The following is a 17407-nucleotide window of genomic DNA, read 5'->3' on the forward strand; positions in this document are numbered from 1 at the left end:
CTGGCCCCGTCTGCCGCCCCTCCCCCCCTCCGCCGAGGACTACCCCCGTCTGCCGCCCCTCCTCCTCGCTCGCCCCCCTCCCCTCCGCTGCCCAGGACCAGCCCTGTCTGTCGCCCCTCCTCCTCGCCCGCCCCGCCCCCCACCGCCCCCGTCTTCAGGCCACGCCTCTCCGGAGTTCCTGTGATGCTTGCCTGAGACCATACGGACTATATAAAAGGCCGCGGTACAAGGAGAGAACTAAGGAGCGCATTTGCTTGGTCGGCTCCTCAGTCTCTGAGCGCAGCAACCAAGACGGCGGTGGTGTTGAACGAAGGTAGCTGATGGGGGCGACCCTGCGCAGGGTGGAGACAGGGGACTCGAGGTTTGAGCTTTAAATCCCGCAGTTTGCTGCTGAGAGAAGGGACGAGGACAGAAAGCGTAAGCCGCGCACCAGGAAAGCCCGAGCGGGCGGCGCCGTCTTAGATGCAGAAATGGTCTTTTTCGGGTGGCTGCTGGTCAGCGGGGCTGTGCCCTGGGAGCGCCCCAGAGCTGTGCGGCGCGATGACCCGCGAGCGGCAGTCGCTGTCCTTCCTCCCCCCGCCGCCGCTGAGCCGGCCTAGGTCCTCAGTCTGTGTCCCAGCCCCCGCATACTGGCACTATTTTCTCACTGCTTCTCGCTCAGGGATCTACAAAATGACGTCCGTCCAACCTCTTCTCTGTGCTTTTAGAATCTCCAATTGCAAATTCGGGCACCTCTTACCCATCCTCATGTTTTCAATAATGCAGCTAACCCGAGGGAACCCTTTCTTGTTCCGGAGCACCCTTCTAGGGCCTTGGCATCATAGGTGCCAAGCACAATCCTTGCTTTCAGAATGTCCAGTCTGGTGGGGAGCACAGGCACTGAGATGAGGAATTGTTAGGCGGGCGATGGGTCCTCTTGGGAGCTGTTTCGTGGACGGGATCCAGGGAGCCTCCTGAGTCTGCAATTGCGGGTGAACTAAAGAAGGGGGAGGTTTAACACTGCGACGGGGGCGGGGGCTTGGAAGTGGAATAAGCAGTGTTTGCCGAAGCTCTGAAGTGACTTTGAAATGGGTGCAGGATGGCCAGAGGTGGAAAAGCCATTTCAATAGAGTACCATCCTTAGGGCCAGGGGAGGTTCAAGGGGAGCAGTAAAAGGATTAAGACCCACTCGTCTCTTAGGAGGCCGTGTGTGTGTTGTCCCAAGGCGCTCCAGTGGTTCTGTTTGCTTTTTCCTGAGCCTGGGCTGATCACAGGGGGTTGTGGCTGCAGGGAGACGAGAGGCTCTGGAAAGAGCTTTCCTGGCTCAGACAGGGTTAGGGCTGGAGAGAGACTTGGGGGCAGAAAGCAGGCCTTGGTGATGGGTGTGGGGGTACAAGGGAGAGATGGGAAGGAGTCAGGGAGGTCTCCCAGGGTCTTAGGCGAGTAGTTAGGGCAGTGAGGGTCTCATTTCCAAGGACACTGGGAACTGTGGCCTGGAGGTGGTGACAGAAATGTGGGTTTCAGGTGTGTGGCTAGCAGACCTGTCTGCTTTATTCATGATTTGGCCTTCACTGGCTTTACAGGTAGTGCCTCCTTGTTCTTGCTGGTTTTACTAACTAACTTTTTACTGTTCTTTTTTGTCTTTCTGTTCTGGTATCCTATAGGGATGAGTCCCTTCCTCGCATGCAGTCTTCTCTCATGCCTTTTGGTGGGACATTAAAGAAAATGAAGCAACAACAGTTCATCTCGGCCCCACTTACAGTGTTTGAAAGTGACATGGTATGCAGGATAGTGATGTGCAGGAACTCTTTTTATTGTTCGCATTAGAATGTAAGCTCTTTGAATGGAATGTACAGATTTGTGTGTTTGAGTCTTCAGTGCCTAGAGTTATAGACGCTCAGTAAATACTTACTGAAGGAATGAATTCCTTTTTTGTACCACTCATCTATCCCTGATATACTTCTTTTTTTTTCGAGGCTGTCTTATTTTGTTGCCCTCAATAGAGTGCCATGGTGTCGTAAGCTCACAGCAATCTCAAACTCTTTGGGCTCAAGCGATTCTCTTGTGGCAGCCTCCCAAGTAGCTGGGACTACAGGCACCCACAATGCCAGGCTATTTTTTGGAGATGGGTTCTTGCTTTTGCTCAGGCTGGTCTCAAATTCGTGAGTGCAAACAATCTACCCACTTCTTCCTCCCAGAGTGCTAGGATTACAGGTGTGAGCCACTGCACCTGGCCCCAGATACACTCTTATCTAGTACCTGTTTGGCATAGAGGAGATAGATTTGTTTAATGAATAGGTATCCCTTTAGTCTCTTTTCATATGTCTAGATCTTTTTTAGCAGTAATTAATAGACTTTGTTTTAGTGCTGTTTTAGTTTTACAGCAAAATTGAAGGGTAAGGGTATATACACTCTCCTATACCTATCCTGTCCTCTAAAGCCTCCCCTACCACAAACATCCTATACCAGTGTGGTACATTTTTTAGAACTGATGAATTAATAAAGAGGCCTTATTGTCAGTCGAAGTTCAGCGTGTATTTTAGGTTTCACTCTTTGTGTTACAATCTATATACCTTTGACAAATGTATCAAGACATATATCTCCCATTGTTATATCACACTATACTGCCCTAAAAATCCCCCGTAGTCCATCCATTCATCCCTCCCTTTCTCCCTATAACCACTTCCTGCCCTGCAACTACTACTATTTTTACTATCTCCATAGTTTTATCTTCTCCAGTATGTCACATAGGTGCTATTATACATTACATTGTCTTCTCAGATTGGCTTTCCTCACTTAGAAATATACTCTTTAAGATTCCACTATGAGATGCCCATGCTAACCCAGGAGCTCTGAATCCTCCTAGGTAACCCACCCAGTGCTTTCTGCTAGGCCAAGCAGCCTTCCCTGAGCGGCAGAGGCTTCTGATTCCTCTTTTCTTTAGGCCTGCCAATTCACATGAAAACAAAGTAAAAGCGCGCTCCTTTAGGTGCCAGGAGAGCTCCGGGATTTAAAACCCAAGAGCCAGGCCCGGCTGGTGGCGGGGCGGGCGCTCTCGCAGTCCTCCTCTCAGGCGGGAGCTAGGGGAGGAGGCAGAGCCAGCAGTCCACGCCCTCCCGCCGACAGCACTCCACCAAGGCGCGCGGCCACTCGACCGGTCTCCTGGAGCGCGGCTGTCACGGTGGGCCTACAGCTCGGGGCGCCAGGGACAGCTGTCCATACAAAACCGAAGGACCGCAGTTGGACGGCAGGGTGACGGAACCCGGCGCGGTGAGCGGGCGGGCGCGGGGCGGCCACTCCCGAACCCAGATCCCGGTGATTTCCCTCGTCGGGCTTGGGTGTCCTCCCCTAGCCGGTCCCGCGAGGCTGCCGCGGCGTCTGAGTAACTCCTAACTCTCCTAGCAGCGCTTCTCCCTTCACTCTGGCCTGGGGACATTTGTCGCAGAAACGAAAGTAATTTGTGGGTGCGTCTGTGCGGAGGCCACAGCAGCCGCCAGGATACCCGGCAGTCCGCTTCCCGGAAGCAGCCTGCGCGTGGGGGGGCGGGGTCCGCGCCGTTTCCGGAAGTCGAGCTGCTGGCGGGAACCGTTGTGCATTTTGTTGTGGGATGTCTGGGCGCAAGTCCGGAGCGGGGCGAAGACCTGCGCTCGATCCACGTCTGTGGCGTGACAATGGAATAGACCCTTCGTTGCAAATGTCCATGTTGTCTCGGTAGGGATGACCTGTAGTTTTTGCAGTATGTTATTAAGTAAAAGTAGTGCTTGCTCCTGCTGTAACAGAGTTACGTCCTGGAATGGGACTTTTAATCAGTCCTTGGAAGTGGCTATTCAGTACTGCACTTGGGTCCGCAGCAGGTTGTGAAGACCATCAAAAGCATTCCTGCATGATTTTAGATGTCACCTGGCAAATGGGAAAAGAGCAGTCAATAGAGCTTAAGGGGTAAATGTCCTAACCCTAGGAGGCTTCTTTGGTCGTCAGTTGCATTTGCGTTTATGAAGTGCTACAGAGTCTCTCCAGGATATCAAAGAGAACAGGCTGCGTCCTCTTCTCCTAAGCATTCGACAAAGTTTCACAAGGTTGTGGAAAGGAGGATGTCTGGGTCATTTTTTTGTTTCTTGCTGATCATCTGTTTGTTCCTATGTCAGAGCTCTGGTTTGTCTTGGGCAATGCATGAGGCTGTTCAAATGAAGGTCTTTATGTCTTTGGACCACTACTAATTCTTTCCTGATTTACACTTTAAGAAACCAAGGCATGTAGTGAACTTTGAAATGTACAATGACGCATCTGCATTTTGTGACTGCCAGGAAAGTGCATTGAGTAAGGAGGAAATTGTGATCAGTTATAAATGTGGAATACTACAGTTCTTTTTCTTTTCTTTCTTTCTTTCTTTTTTTTTTTTTTTTTTTGTTAAAGAGATAGTGTTTCACTTTATCGCCCTAGGTAGAGTGGGTGGCATCACAGTTCCTGGAGGTGGCAACTTCCAACTCCTGGGCTTAGAAGATTCTCTTGCCTCAGCCTCCCAAATAGCTGGGACTACAGGTGCCCAGCACAAAGCCCAGCTATTTTTTGTTGCAGTTTGGCCAGGGCCCTACCCACTGAGCCACAGGCACCGCCCTACTGCAGCTCTTTTATAAGCCAAAAGTGGAGAGTAGGCTTGTTTTAAATGAAACCTGGAGTATATCATCATTATTTGTACTGATAAAATAGCAAAAACAATTAATCTTCATTTTCATTTTCCTCTATCTGGGGCAGTATATTGAGCCCCAGAAATACATTGTACTTTCAGGACTGTGAATCTGGCTGAGTATTAAGAAAAATTCTCGAAATACCAACTTACGAACTGGACAAACTACGGTGTAGTGCTTATTAATGCATATTATGTTCCATGATATGAAATTTGAAAAATACGTATAACTTTCCATGCTTTGGTTGGATGTTATATTTTGGCAAAAATAGTTGGCTATGTTAATCTATAGAATATTGATTTTGAACCACATATTTTCTATGTTTTTAAAATGTATTCTGTCCATTCCTCTTGTGTCTAACTGTTGCATACTCATTGACTATAGATGAGTAAGGCTGTAAGCTTGGGTCTTTTCATCTGGATTTTTCCAGAGACAGAAAATGTTTGCTGTCTACAGAGATAGACTGTGTTAGTAAACTGAGAGTGAAAGTTTAAGTGTCAGGACAAAGGTTTGATTCCAGAAACTACCACTTTAGGTAAATCATTTAACTACAAATCTTAGTTTCTTCATTTATAAACTGAAATCATGATAAAATTTACTTTACAGATCATAGTGTGCTCATGGAGGTGATAATACTTGTTTAAACTCTTTTCCAGTCTGTCTCTTGCTGAGCATTGGCTCCCTATTTTATTTTATTTTTTTTAATGGCAAGCACTAACGAAGTTTATTGAGAAGGAAAAGCAAAGTTTATACAGTAAATGCAAGGTATAAGCTTACAGAGCAAAATATGTTTTCCATAGTCAGTAAATGGTTCCCCATTGTCACAATTATGAAAAGGCCCATTGCCCCATTTTTGCTCAGAGCTCTTGTTGTTTATCTTGGCAAAGCACCCAGCTGCTACAGTCAAAGAATCTTGAAGAAGTTCTTTAGTCACTTGGATACCTGAGTAAAACTGGAGCTCCATTAGCAAGGAAGAAAGGGCAGTGACAGGTAGACAACCAACATTTTCTGTCACACTCTTGTTATGCATGGCCATTATGTAGAAATAGGAACAAGTTAGTTAGAATATTGATGTAAACTTACCCTGCCTTAGAAAGTAACATGTGAAATTTCTTGGAATTTTTCATTAATTTCAGTAGGAAAAAAATAACTTCTTTGACTCCTTAATATCCATTTATTCAAAAACAATAAATTTCATTAAAATGCACACAATTACATATTAGTTGAAATTAGTTAATATAACAGCCCAGCGTGTCTTCATTAATTACTCTGTGTCATAGCTGTATAACCTCCCTAAATTCAGTGCTTTTGTGGCTCTTGGGATCCTTCACTAAACTACATACAAAGGCCTTCCTAAGATACACACAGTCAATACTTATAAAGTTGAATTGTTCATGGGGGAAAAGAGTGAGGGAGAAGAGTAAAAAAAGCAATTATTAGCAACCAAATGATATATAAGAGTAAGATCTTACTAAACTAGAATTGCAGGGTTATAAGAAGAACTGACTCTGGTCATGAGCTGCGCTCACAAAGTCTGGCAGACCTACCTGGAGGCCTCCACTGCACACAGGAGGCACTGTGAGTCCTATTTGGTTTTGACAAATTCAACAAATTTGAGGGGACACATCCTGGACTGAAGGAGAGATACCGAATAGAACTCTTCAGGGCATGTGTAGTTCTTTCCTGTTTCCTTACTGTTAGCATTTTTTAAAAAATGGTATTAAACATTCTTATACAGCATCATTTTTGATGCTGCTAGACATATTTCAGAGTATAGGTGAGCCATAACTTACCCTCTCCTCTGTGCATGTTAATTATCTTGCATGCTTTTGCTGTTCTATATAATGTTACCAGGAACATCCTTGTGCATAATCTTTATCAACATCACTGATTTAATTCCTTAAAGAACTATTGAGTGAAAGAATTACTCCTTTCAAAAAATATAATTTTTTTTTTTGAGACAGAGTGTCACTATGTTGCCCTCCATAGAGTGCTGTGGTGTCACAGCTCACAGCAACCTCCAACTCTTGGGCTTAAGCAATTCTCTTGCCTCAGCCTCCCAAGTAGCTGGGACTACAGGCGCCCACCACAACACCTGGCTAGTTTTTTGTTGTTGCAGTTGTCATTGTTGTTTAGCTGGCCCAGGCTGGGTTTGAACCTGCCAGCCTGGGTGTATGTGGCTTGTGCCCTACCCACTGAGCTAGGTACCACCCCCAAAATATGATTTTTATAAACTTAATTTGTGTTTATTGTAGAAAATTTGGAACATGTAGTAAATGTGTAAAAAAGAAAATACAAATAAGCCTACCATCCAGATAGAATTCTTGTTAACATTTTGAGGTCTTTCTCTGTCTTTTTTTTCTGTACATATATCTGTATCTATTAGCATATATATATATATACACACACATAGATATAATATATATATAAATACATATAAGTATTTATTCTTACAGATTTATTCCTTGAAAACACTTTTGAAAGGCTATATAATCTGTCATATGAATGTGCTATAACTCATTTAACTACATCCTTTATTTTTAGACAGTCTCATTTAGTTCTTTTTTAAAAATAGCTATCAGTTTAATGGTCAGCTGCCATATGTCAGGTTCTGTTAGCCACTGGAGACAATACACAGGACAGTTTCCTGCGTTCTGTGAGCTTCATGAGAAACATTTCTCGAATTCCAGCTATCTTAACTGTTTCAGGGGGAACATACTTGGCACTGTGAAAATGTCTAATGGGAAGAGTTAGGATGGCCTCCCTCAAGAAATGACAGCTCGCTGAGACCAGAAGAGTGAGTACATCTAGTCAGGCGAGAGGTTGGGAGAAGGTACCCTAGGAGGGCAGCAGCAGGAGGGTGGGACAAATTAGCACATGTGATGGGGAAGACGTGAAGTCCTGCATGCTCCTGTGGACCTACAGCAAATGGAAAAGGAGGATTAAAGTCAATGTTCTGTCTTTTATGCCTTCTGTCCCCCCACCCCACCCCCATCTCCTTCTCCCGAGTCAGTAGAGACCTGCTGAGCAGAGTGATGCCAGCTGCACACTGGCATTCTCAAAGCCTAGGTGGGTGGCTAGACCAACCAGAGCCATAAAGCAGGCGACAGAGACGTTTTCACGTAAATGTATTTCTTTTTCTTATACAATCTAGCAGTTCTATAAGGCTGTCATTATTTCATTTTGCAGATGAGGAAATGGAGGCTTAAGTAAGTTCCCTAAGGTTACAGGGCTGGTGAGTCACAGAGCTAGAGTTCATGCGCAGGAGAGGAAGGCTCCCGTGCCCCACCTTCGGTGCCTGCCTCACCCTAGTCCCTCAGTTCATACCTTTACCCTGGCAGCCTCCCTCACCCCTCCCCCTGCTTCATCTCACATTGCACTTCTTTCCAGAGGGCACTTACTCTTGTTTGGCAACATCTTCCATCACTGTCGGGAAGGCGGCCATAAAGGCTGCTACTCATCTGCCAGGCGGGGCCAGCCCACAGCCTTTGGATGCTGTGTAGAGGCTGGTGCCCCGAGCCACCTGCAGTAGGCCACTGAACAAGACTATTTTCAGAACTACCCTCTCCTCATGGTACTTTTTATTCTTTAACTCCTTGCCTTCCAGCATTTTATTATGAAAACATCAAAGTGCAAAGGTTAAAAGGTTTGATAGCGAACTCCCTGCTACCTCTCATCGGTATCGTCTTACACTCTTGCTTTATCACATAGCTGTCCGTCTCCTTCCCCACCCGTCTGTCCATCACTCTATCTGATACGTTGATGCACGGCCAATACTTACCTTTAACTAACATTCCATGTGTTTACAGGCTTTTCTTTTGGTGTAAAATGTACCTGCAATTAAGAGTACATTTGGGAATATTGACAAATGCAGTGCGCTGATACCACAGAGCATCACCAGCACCCCAGAAGTTCCCTCATGCCCCATCCCACTCACCTGTCACCTCGCCCATAGGCAGCCAGTATTCTTTTTCCAACACATTAGTTTTAACTGTTCTGGAACTTAATGTAAATGGAGTTATATAATATGTATTCTTTTGTATAAGGCTTCTTTCACTCAGCATTATGTTTTCTGTATTTCATTCATGTTTTGTGTGTTAGTAGTTCGTTTTTATTGCTGAATAGTATCCTATTGAGTTAATACACCAGAGATGTATTTCTCCTACCCATTCTCTTATTGATGGGCAGTTGTTTCCAGTTTGGCACTGTCGTGAATAAAGTTCTATGAACATGTACCAGTCTGTTTGGACACAGGTTTTCATTTCTCAAGGAACTGGAATTGCTGAGTCATATGAAGTATTTTTAATTTTGTAAGCAAAATGTATGCATTATGACACGTAAGATACATAGGTATTCTTTTGATGACCTTTCCAGTTTCAATGAGTATTTTATGCCCTGTCAAATGTTATTTTTCACTGTATTGAGATTGAGGTATCTCTGGAATATACAGCATCCTTAGCTCCCCTTTTGAGCTTGAAACACAGACATGCCCACTGATGTGTACATACACTATCCCTCCCAGTATGTCCTTTGGGTATGCATGGAGTTTCTATTTTGTCACAAAGCTCTTTGCCAGTCTTTTGTCCGAAATGATTGTACCATTTTACACTCCTACCAACAATGTGTGAGAATTCTAGTCGCTTCCCAGCTTTACCAGTGTTTGGTGCTGTTAGTTTTACTTTTGAATATCCTGGTAGGATGTGGTGATATCTCATTGTGATTCCCCATGGATTTTTATTCTTTATTTCAGTTTGGGGAAAATGAATGAATATGAATGAATGGAAGAAAATAAAGGAAGAAGGATGAAGCAAATAGTTCTATTTTGAGCCCTGACATTGTATACTTCAGAGTACTGATGGACAAGTTTCCTAAATTCTCAGCCTTTTTTACATCTTTCTATTCCTGTTAGAGAATGCATTGCCCTTTCTATATTCACATTCATTTTTTTGTTCATAATTGTTTTAAACATTTATTGTCTAATGCTATTCAGTACCTCACTTACCTGAAGCTCTTTGGTACTTCAGAGTACCTAGTACTGACGTTTGTTGTCTCTGCTGGCTATAGCTCATGATAAATTTTTTCATTTGTGTTTTATAATTTTGGAAAGAGAAATCATGTTCAAGTAAGTTTTATTTATGAGACTCCTGGCTGGCCTGGTGCTGTGTTTGCTTTAACCTTATAACCTCGGGATATCATCAGCCCATGACCATTTCCTATATAAAAGTTCTCAGTTTGGGTGGGAGGTCCTGGGCATCCTCTTCATGAACTTCACTTCAAAGCTGAAATCCATCTGAAGACAGGTTCAAGGTTATGAATTCACATGGACTTTTTTTAATACTCCATGCCCAGTCTAAGGCAGATATGTTTGTTGGTGAGCTGCTTCCTTTCTGCTCATTCTTTCACAGAAGGGTAGCATATAGAGCAGTGCCAGGTTAAATGGGGAGTCTTCATTCCAGCCCTCTTTTCCTACGTGCCCTGATCTCAGCTCCTGTTCCTGGCTAGGCATTAAGCCCTGACTTCTGGATGGTGAGATTGACAGTGTCCCACAGGGCTGCCACATGGGCCACTGCCCACCTCTGGTGCCCTATTTTTTTTTCTGTCCCTAGAGTTCTTTTCTTTCCTGATGTGCATTTGAATCAATGTTTGTATCGTGTTATCCACCATGTACAGGTTCTTTGTAGCAGGAGGATTTTTAAAGGTTTTCTAATGTTCCATATTTCCAAAAATGAAAAGTCTGAAGGAATAAAAAGCATAGACTTCTGTGATTCTTAGAAATATAAAAAGTGACTCTTTTTAGAGTTTATTCTCAGAAAAACAAAGGCACACCAAGCATGTGGCGGAACTTTACAAAAGTATATGTTTTTGCCCTGAGATAGTCTCTCTTTTCTTTACAGGGTACAGTGCTGAGAGGAAAAAAAGTATAATTTTGAGCATTCAGAAGGCAACCAGACATGTCCTTGGATGACATTAAGATGAAATCCAGTGACTTCCTGGAGAAGGAAGATCTGGACAGCGGAGGTTTTGGGAAGGTGTCCTTGTGTTTCCACAGAACCCATGGATTAGTGATAATGAAAAAGGTGTACACAGGGCCCAAGCGCACTGAGTGAGTTGGGAGCAGAGGTGGGTGGGCCTGCCTCTGAGCTGGCCATGTAAAGTGGCTGTCGTGGAGGTATGGGTCAGTGTGGGGATGAGACTGCTGGTGTCAGAATGAGAGAGACCCTGGTGGGATGTCAGGGGTAACGATGATGCTTGTTATTATCACTGATGGGGATTCTGAGGCTGAATGAAAAGCTCATGGCTAATAAATAATGGAAAAGAAATGAAGAGGAAGAAAATTGAAAAAGACAAAAAGAAAAGGGTGGTTAGGGAGGCAGATAAGAAAATAGGGAAGGTGTCACTGAAGACGGATTTATACATTTCACATTTTTGTTGTTTTGTTTTGTTTTTTTTTTTGAGACAGAGTCTCAAGCTGTCCCCTTGGGTAGAGTGCTGTGGTGTCACAGGTCATAGCAACCTCCAACTCTTAGGCTTAAGCAATTCTCTTGCCTCAGCCTCCCAAGTAGCTGGGACTACAGGTGGCTGCACAACACCGGCTGTTTTTTGTTGAAGTTGTCATTGTTGTTTAGCTGGCCCGGGCCTGGTTCAAACCCACCAGCCTGCCTCAGTGCATGTGGCCGGCGCCATTACTGCTGTGCTATGGGTGCAGAAACTCACTTCACATTTTTGGTGAGGACCAGTTCTAAGTGAAAAAAAGAAAAGAAAAGAAAGAAAGAAAGGCAGTGCATTCCTGAGAAGTTCTAAAAAATCTCTTTAAAGCCGTCAATGGAGTGTTTGTACCTCTCTCCCTCCCTGTCAGAATGGTTAGGAGAGAGGCTATGTTTTTTATTGTACTACCTAACACAATCTTTTTTAACTTTTAGAGACAGGCTCTCACTCTGTTGCCCAGGCTAGAGTGTAGTGGTACAGTCATAGCTCATTGTAACCTCAGACTCCTGCAGGCTATATTATTGCTATTTATGTACTTTTTCATTCATTCATCCATTCATTCATCCTTTGGTTTCGTTTTCTTGAGCATTCAATCCTAGTTATAGAGCAGAAGGGCTATAAAGATGAACAAGAAACCACTCTGCCTTCCAAGGCTCGTGTTGAGCCTGGAGGAGATCAGAACATACCCAAGAGTATGACCAAAGCATATGCAGTGTGATGTCCTGGAGACACAGGCAGGGCTCTGGGGTGCTGGCTCTGCTTGGCTCAGCACGGCTACTTTCCACCCACAGGTACAATGAGTCCCTCCTTGAGGAGGGCAAGATGATGAACAGACTGAGGCATAGTCGGGTGGTGAAGCTCCTGGGCATTATCATTGAAGAAGGAAACTACTCCCTGGTCATGGAGTTTATGGAGAAGGGCAACCTGATGAGTGTCCTGAAATCCGAGGTACGGAGTCTCTACTACATTCCTGTGCCCAGTGGGCAGGCCAGCTGTCTACTACACTGCCCTTGTGTTGTTCATTTGTGACTCGCTGCTATAAAATGATCCTTTCGTGAATGCCCTGAGTAGTTTGGATTTTTCGAAGTCAGCCCCTTGTTAAATTTTCCTTGCCTTTCACTGCCCTGAGGGTCGTCTCCATTGTCTCAATCTTGTTGACAGTCCTCTGTATCACACACAATGTTGTCATAGTACTGTGGTTGGCTATTTACAGTACTCCTCAACCACTCTGCAGTCCGTGATCCAGAGCTAGGCCCTGTCTGCCTGAAGCACATCGTCTTGGATGACATTTAAATATGGGTTGATTGGCGAAAGCATGTATACTGTAAATGACTGTGATGAATATGGATTCGTTGTATATAACAGACATGAATATAAGAGAAGATGGAGTATTAGTGGTCTTAATTTGATACTATTCCAGAAACTTTTAGGTTAAGTGTAGAACATTAGTGGCAACAACATTGGATAAGATTTAAAGCAGGAAAATAAAAATTGTTTTTTTCTGCTCCTTTTATCTGCCTCCATCATACTTGGCTATTGATTCCTTTAACACATTTTAAAAAGTTTATGTGCCTATTAAGATGAAGAGCCCCTGGGGGTTTCTCAGGAATCAATAGCCAGTATGAGGGAGGCAGGTAAAAGGAGCAAAGACTGGTGGTTTGATGTGCTTTGATAGATATACTCATTGTCAGCTGTGGAGAGCAGACGAGAGGTACCTACTCAGCCAAAATAGACAGGAAAGACTTTCGCTCTGAAGACAGTAGGTGTTTTTGAAGCAGAGCGTTTGGGAATAAGTGTTCTAGGCAGAGAGGATGGCTTAGAGAGTCTGCTAAATTTGAGGAACTGTAGATCACTGGATTTGGCCAGAGCATAGATTATACGTAAAAAGTGGTGGGTTATGGCTGCCTTTATGGCAAATACTCGCCCTTGTCCACCTTCTCCCCACTCTGCCATTACTAAGTCAATAGACATCTCTTGAAGATACCTTTTGGGAAGAATAAGATTGATTGATTATAATGATTTTTGATCAGATTGTTTTCTTCCCCCAAGCTAGCTAAGATCCACTGTTTGAATATGTGGGCATTTTGATTGGGAGAGAAGTCATTCAGACTTGAGGCATTCTACAGGATTGCCAGGGATCAGGTGCACCAGTCTGGGCTCAGGCAAGAAGTCAGGAGGACCTGAAACAGAGAAGCAGAAAGGGGTTGGGAGAAGAACCAACTTTGCTTACTTAAAATTTTTTCCTAAGTCCAAAGATATACCAAGGAAGAAGGGAAAAAAAATCTTTTCTGCTATTTTCTATATGATGGAAATCAAGCTATTAATACTGTAGTTCACCTATGTTGTGTCCTAAATGTGGCTTGAGGGATAGACTTGGGAATCTGACTTCTATCATTAAAATTGTTTTCCTATTAACCAATAACCAATATATAATACAATTTTAGGAAATATCCTATTAAGTCTGGCATTTTAGACTTAAACAAAACTAAAAATTAATCACTATAATAGAAACTGGAATTGTTTGTGTTAATATTGATGTTCACATAACTAGAATAATTATAAGTACAAGGAGCCTGAGACCGTACAAAGATCTGGAGTAAATTCACTTCATCATATTTTTAGCATCATGTTTATCTCATAGATTAATTTTTACATGGCTGTAATCAGTATGAACATGTTCCTTTGTATTCTTTTTTCTATTAATATTATTTCACATGCTCATTTCCATGACATTGTTCACATATTCAAAATAAATATACCATTATATCATATGAGTCTACCACACAAAATGTTTGTTTGTGTATTTATTCATCCATTCATTCAACAAACATTCCAGGTACCATCCTGGGTACTAAAGATACAATTCTAGATAATAAAAATAATGTATGTTTATGTTCCTAAAGAGCTTAATTTTATAGCTTTTTATATGTTACCAGATTGGCATGGAATTTCTGTTTTTATACTGACAAAATACAACATGAAAGCACTTAGTCCCTGGAATGAAATCACTCTTGTTTCACAAAGACGGCAGTGCTCAGAGCATCTGCCCTGTCCTCAGGGTTAGATCCACTGCTGCCTCCTAGTCTGGGACAGATGTTTATGCCTGTGAATCAGTTGCTTTGGTTTATTTAATTACCTATCTGTTTCATAGACTTATATCACCTTTTTAGATCAGCATCCCACTTTCTGTAAAAGGAAGGATAATTGTGGAGACCATTGAAGGAATGTGCTACTTACATGGAGAAGGTGTGATACACAAGGACCTGAAGCCTGAAAATATCCTTGTTGATAATGACTTCCACATTAAGGTAAACCATAATCTGTAGGCTTCTAGGAAGATGGCTAATGTTTGGTTTTAATTCTCCACTGTAAATTCATTCTCATAGATGGTAGGTGATAAAGGAAGACCTGGTTCAGCTTTTAACTGGTTTGGTGATGCCAATAGGCTCTACCAAGTTTTAAAAGAAAAATGCAGTCTTAATGGAGTTAGGAGATAACTGTCAGGATCTAACTCTGGGGAGGAGTGGCATTGATTGGGGTAGAGAACCCCAGTCTTTTCTAGAGTATATTTTCCTACTGTTAAACTTGAGATGGAAACATTCAAGATGTTCACCTTGGGATGGGCCATTTTCCTGAGTAAGACTCCCCTCCTGGGGAAATGCAGAGGCATGTGAAGGTGTGTACAGGAAACCTTAGAATTCAGACGTGGCCTGAGAGATGGATATTGAGTTCTCCATGTCAACATCAAAAACCTCTGTTTTGAAATTTGGCTGGTTTATAGTTTTTATCTCTTGACTTCCATCTGCATTTAAAAAATCACTTGATCTTAGCCAAAAGGCTGAGAAGTGATTGCACTTAAAACATCAATTTTCTATTCGTAACTCTCTTTGCATTGTAGTCAAGAGAATAAGGGAAAGGGATGTGTCTTTTGTCCATCCAAAGGCAAAGTTGAACTAGGGGAACGTTACACCTAATTAGCTTTGGCAGCAGGAGAATATAAGCATGAGAATATGAAAGGGGAAGTGACATTATGTGGAGAACTTGGCCTGCTTACCCCCGTGTCCTTTACAAGATTCTGCTTCTATACTTTGTACTAATCTGGGGCAGACTTTTTTCCTCCTATGTCTTTAAAGAAGGTTCTGTCTTTAACTCATTAACTTATCTTTTATATTCTAGGTTAGAATTCGTGGATTTTAGATAACCATGTGCCAAAATAGAGCCCCAAATGCTTGCTTGGATTCCTAGAGGCAGATGTGAAACTGCTAGCTTTGGTTTCTTCTTAACCGGATGTTTCTGGCATTTTGCTCTGCTTCCTCCAACTCTGTTCTATGTCTGACCTTGGTATTTTTCTCTCTGCTTTTTTGTCTGTTTTTCCCCTCCCCCTCCCCCTCCCCCTCCCATCTTCTCTTAGGTTCAGTCTGCCAGCTCAAAACAAGCAACACCACAGTCCTTTATCCTCTGTATGTCTTTGGGATCCTTGGAAATTTGCATCATGGGCCTCTGGACGCCATTGGGGGAAGTGGAAGGTGTAGTGCCTGGTCACCATCTGCTACATAAATCTGCAGAGAAGAAAGTACCATTTTTCTTCCTAGCCCTAGAAATAGTTGAAAAACATACACAGAGTAAATGAGGGATTTAGATAAACACACTTTATTGTTGTTGTTCATGCAAAAGTATCTGCTTTTCACCTTCCCTTTTGTTGTGTGAGAATTGAGATACTAGAGTTTCACATGAACATTTCTTTGGGGAGATTTTCCAGACAGCTGAGGAAACTGTCATAAAGTTTCTGTGAGCCTATTCAGAAGTAGGTTTTTTCAACCTGCCCAATGTTGCCATTCCTGGTAAATTCACTGTACCTGACATATATTGTATGAGCCCAAAAGTTAAAGCCAAATCTAATTTGCTTATAGCCTTCACAGAACTATCCCATTGCCTTGGTCTCTTCTGCAGATAGCAGATCTTGGTGCTGCTTCCTTTAAGACGTGGAGCAGACTGACTAAAGAGGAGCACAATGAACTGAAGAAAGTGAACAGCACCTGTAAGAAAAATGGAGGCACCCTCTTCTACATGGCCCCAGAGCACCTGAATGACATCAATGCAAAGCCCACGGAGAAGTCTGACGTGTACAGCTTTGCCATAGTACTTTGGGCAATATTTGCAAATAAGGAGCCATATGAAAGTAAGACATTTATAGAAAAGTGAGATTTTGGTATGAATTAACATTGTTACATGAAATAATGGGCTTCAATGAGATCAGTTAAGATGTATTAATTTCTTTTTTGTTTTGGACAGAGTCCCACTCTGTTACCCCAGGCTAGAGTACTGTGATGTCATAGCTCACAGCAACCTCAAACTCCTGGGTTCCAGTGAGTCTCCTGCCTCAGCCTCCCAAGTGCTGGGACCACAGGTGTCTGCCACAATGCCCAGCTAATTTTTCTATTTTTAGTAGACACATGGTCTACTTTTGCTCAGGATGTTCTTGGACTCCTGACTTCAAGCAGTCTTCCTGCCTTGGCCTCTCAGAGTGCTAGAATTACAGGCCTACTTGGTTATTTAATGTCAGCCTTACCCACTGACATGAGTTCCATGAGGACCAGGATCACATCTGATTTATTTACTACTGTCTTCTCAGTGTCTACATACACCATACCTGGAACATAATAGATGCTCAGCAAATTTTTGGTGAATCAGTGAGTAATCCTAGTTTAGCAATCAGAGATTACAAAATGAACAGAAGCCTCCATAGTGCACTGAAGCTTGGGAGGTGTTGTGAAATTCCATAGATCTTCCTGGACAGGAAGATTTGATTGTTTCTGCTTTTGAGGACTTAGCCTTTCACACTACCATACATATGCTTCATACTTCACTCATTCAATTCTCTCTCATTCAAGAGTTATATTTTTTGCAGTCTTGACTGTGGGCAATTTAGTCGATGTTGGAATTATAAAGATAAGTAAGTTGTGGCTTGTGCAGGAAAACCGGGACATTCTTCAGTTTATTTAGTGCATAAACTAATAGACATTTTCTTTTGGTAATTATCACATTCTTTTTAGGTAATTATCAACATCCACGATTTAATGATTGTTTCTTTGCAAATGCCTCTTAAATCTCTGTCTCTGGTTCTGGCCTGGATATTCACTAACCCAGATCCATCCCATGGCAGCAGAGAAGCCCCAAAACAGCATCCCCCAAACAAGCCCAGGTTCCAACACTCTCCCTGCAATTCAGCCCTCTTCACTCCTCTTTGTCGGATCAGA

General features: G+C 43.1%; 1 protein-coding gene across 3 annotated transcripts in view; it reads left to right on the forward strand.

Annotated features, from left to right (window-relative positions):
* Positions 1-233: 233 nt before the first annotated feature.
* The window catches only part of RIPK1 (receptor interacting serine/threonine kinase 1), a 39899-nt gene continuing 22725 nt past the window's right edge, over positions 234-17407 (forward strand). The window contains exons 1-6 of one of the 3 annotated variants that reach the window (XM_023512347.1): positions 234-313; positions 1644-1758; positions 10559-10767; positions 11942-12098; positions 14321-14458; positions 16101-16329. In XM_023512347.1, coding sequence (XP_023368115.1) covers positions 10616-10767; positions 11942-12098; positions 14321-14458; positions 16101-16329 — 676 coding nt within the window. In that variant the 5' untranslated portion in view covers positions 234-313; positions 1644-1758; positions 10559-10615. Of the gene's footprint in view, positions 314-1643; positions 1759-3043; positions 3250-10558; positions 10768-11941; positions 12099-14320; positions 14459-16100; positions 16330-17407 lie in introns of those variants that run through there. The other 2 variants (XM_023512346.1, XM_012804230.2) reach the window with 2 other exon arrangements.

Source organism: Otolemur garnettii, unplaced genomic scaffold (genome assembly GCF_000181295.1).
Source record: "Otolemur garnettii isolate 467f Iridium unplaced genomic scaffold, OtoGar3 scaffold00026, whole genome shotgun sequence".
Lineage (NCBI taxonomy): Eukaryota > Metazoa > Chordata > Mammalia > Primates > Galagidae > Otolemur > Otolemur garnettii.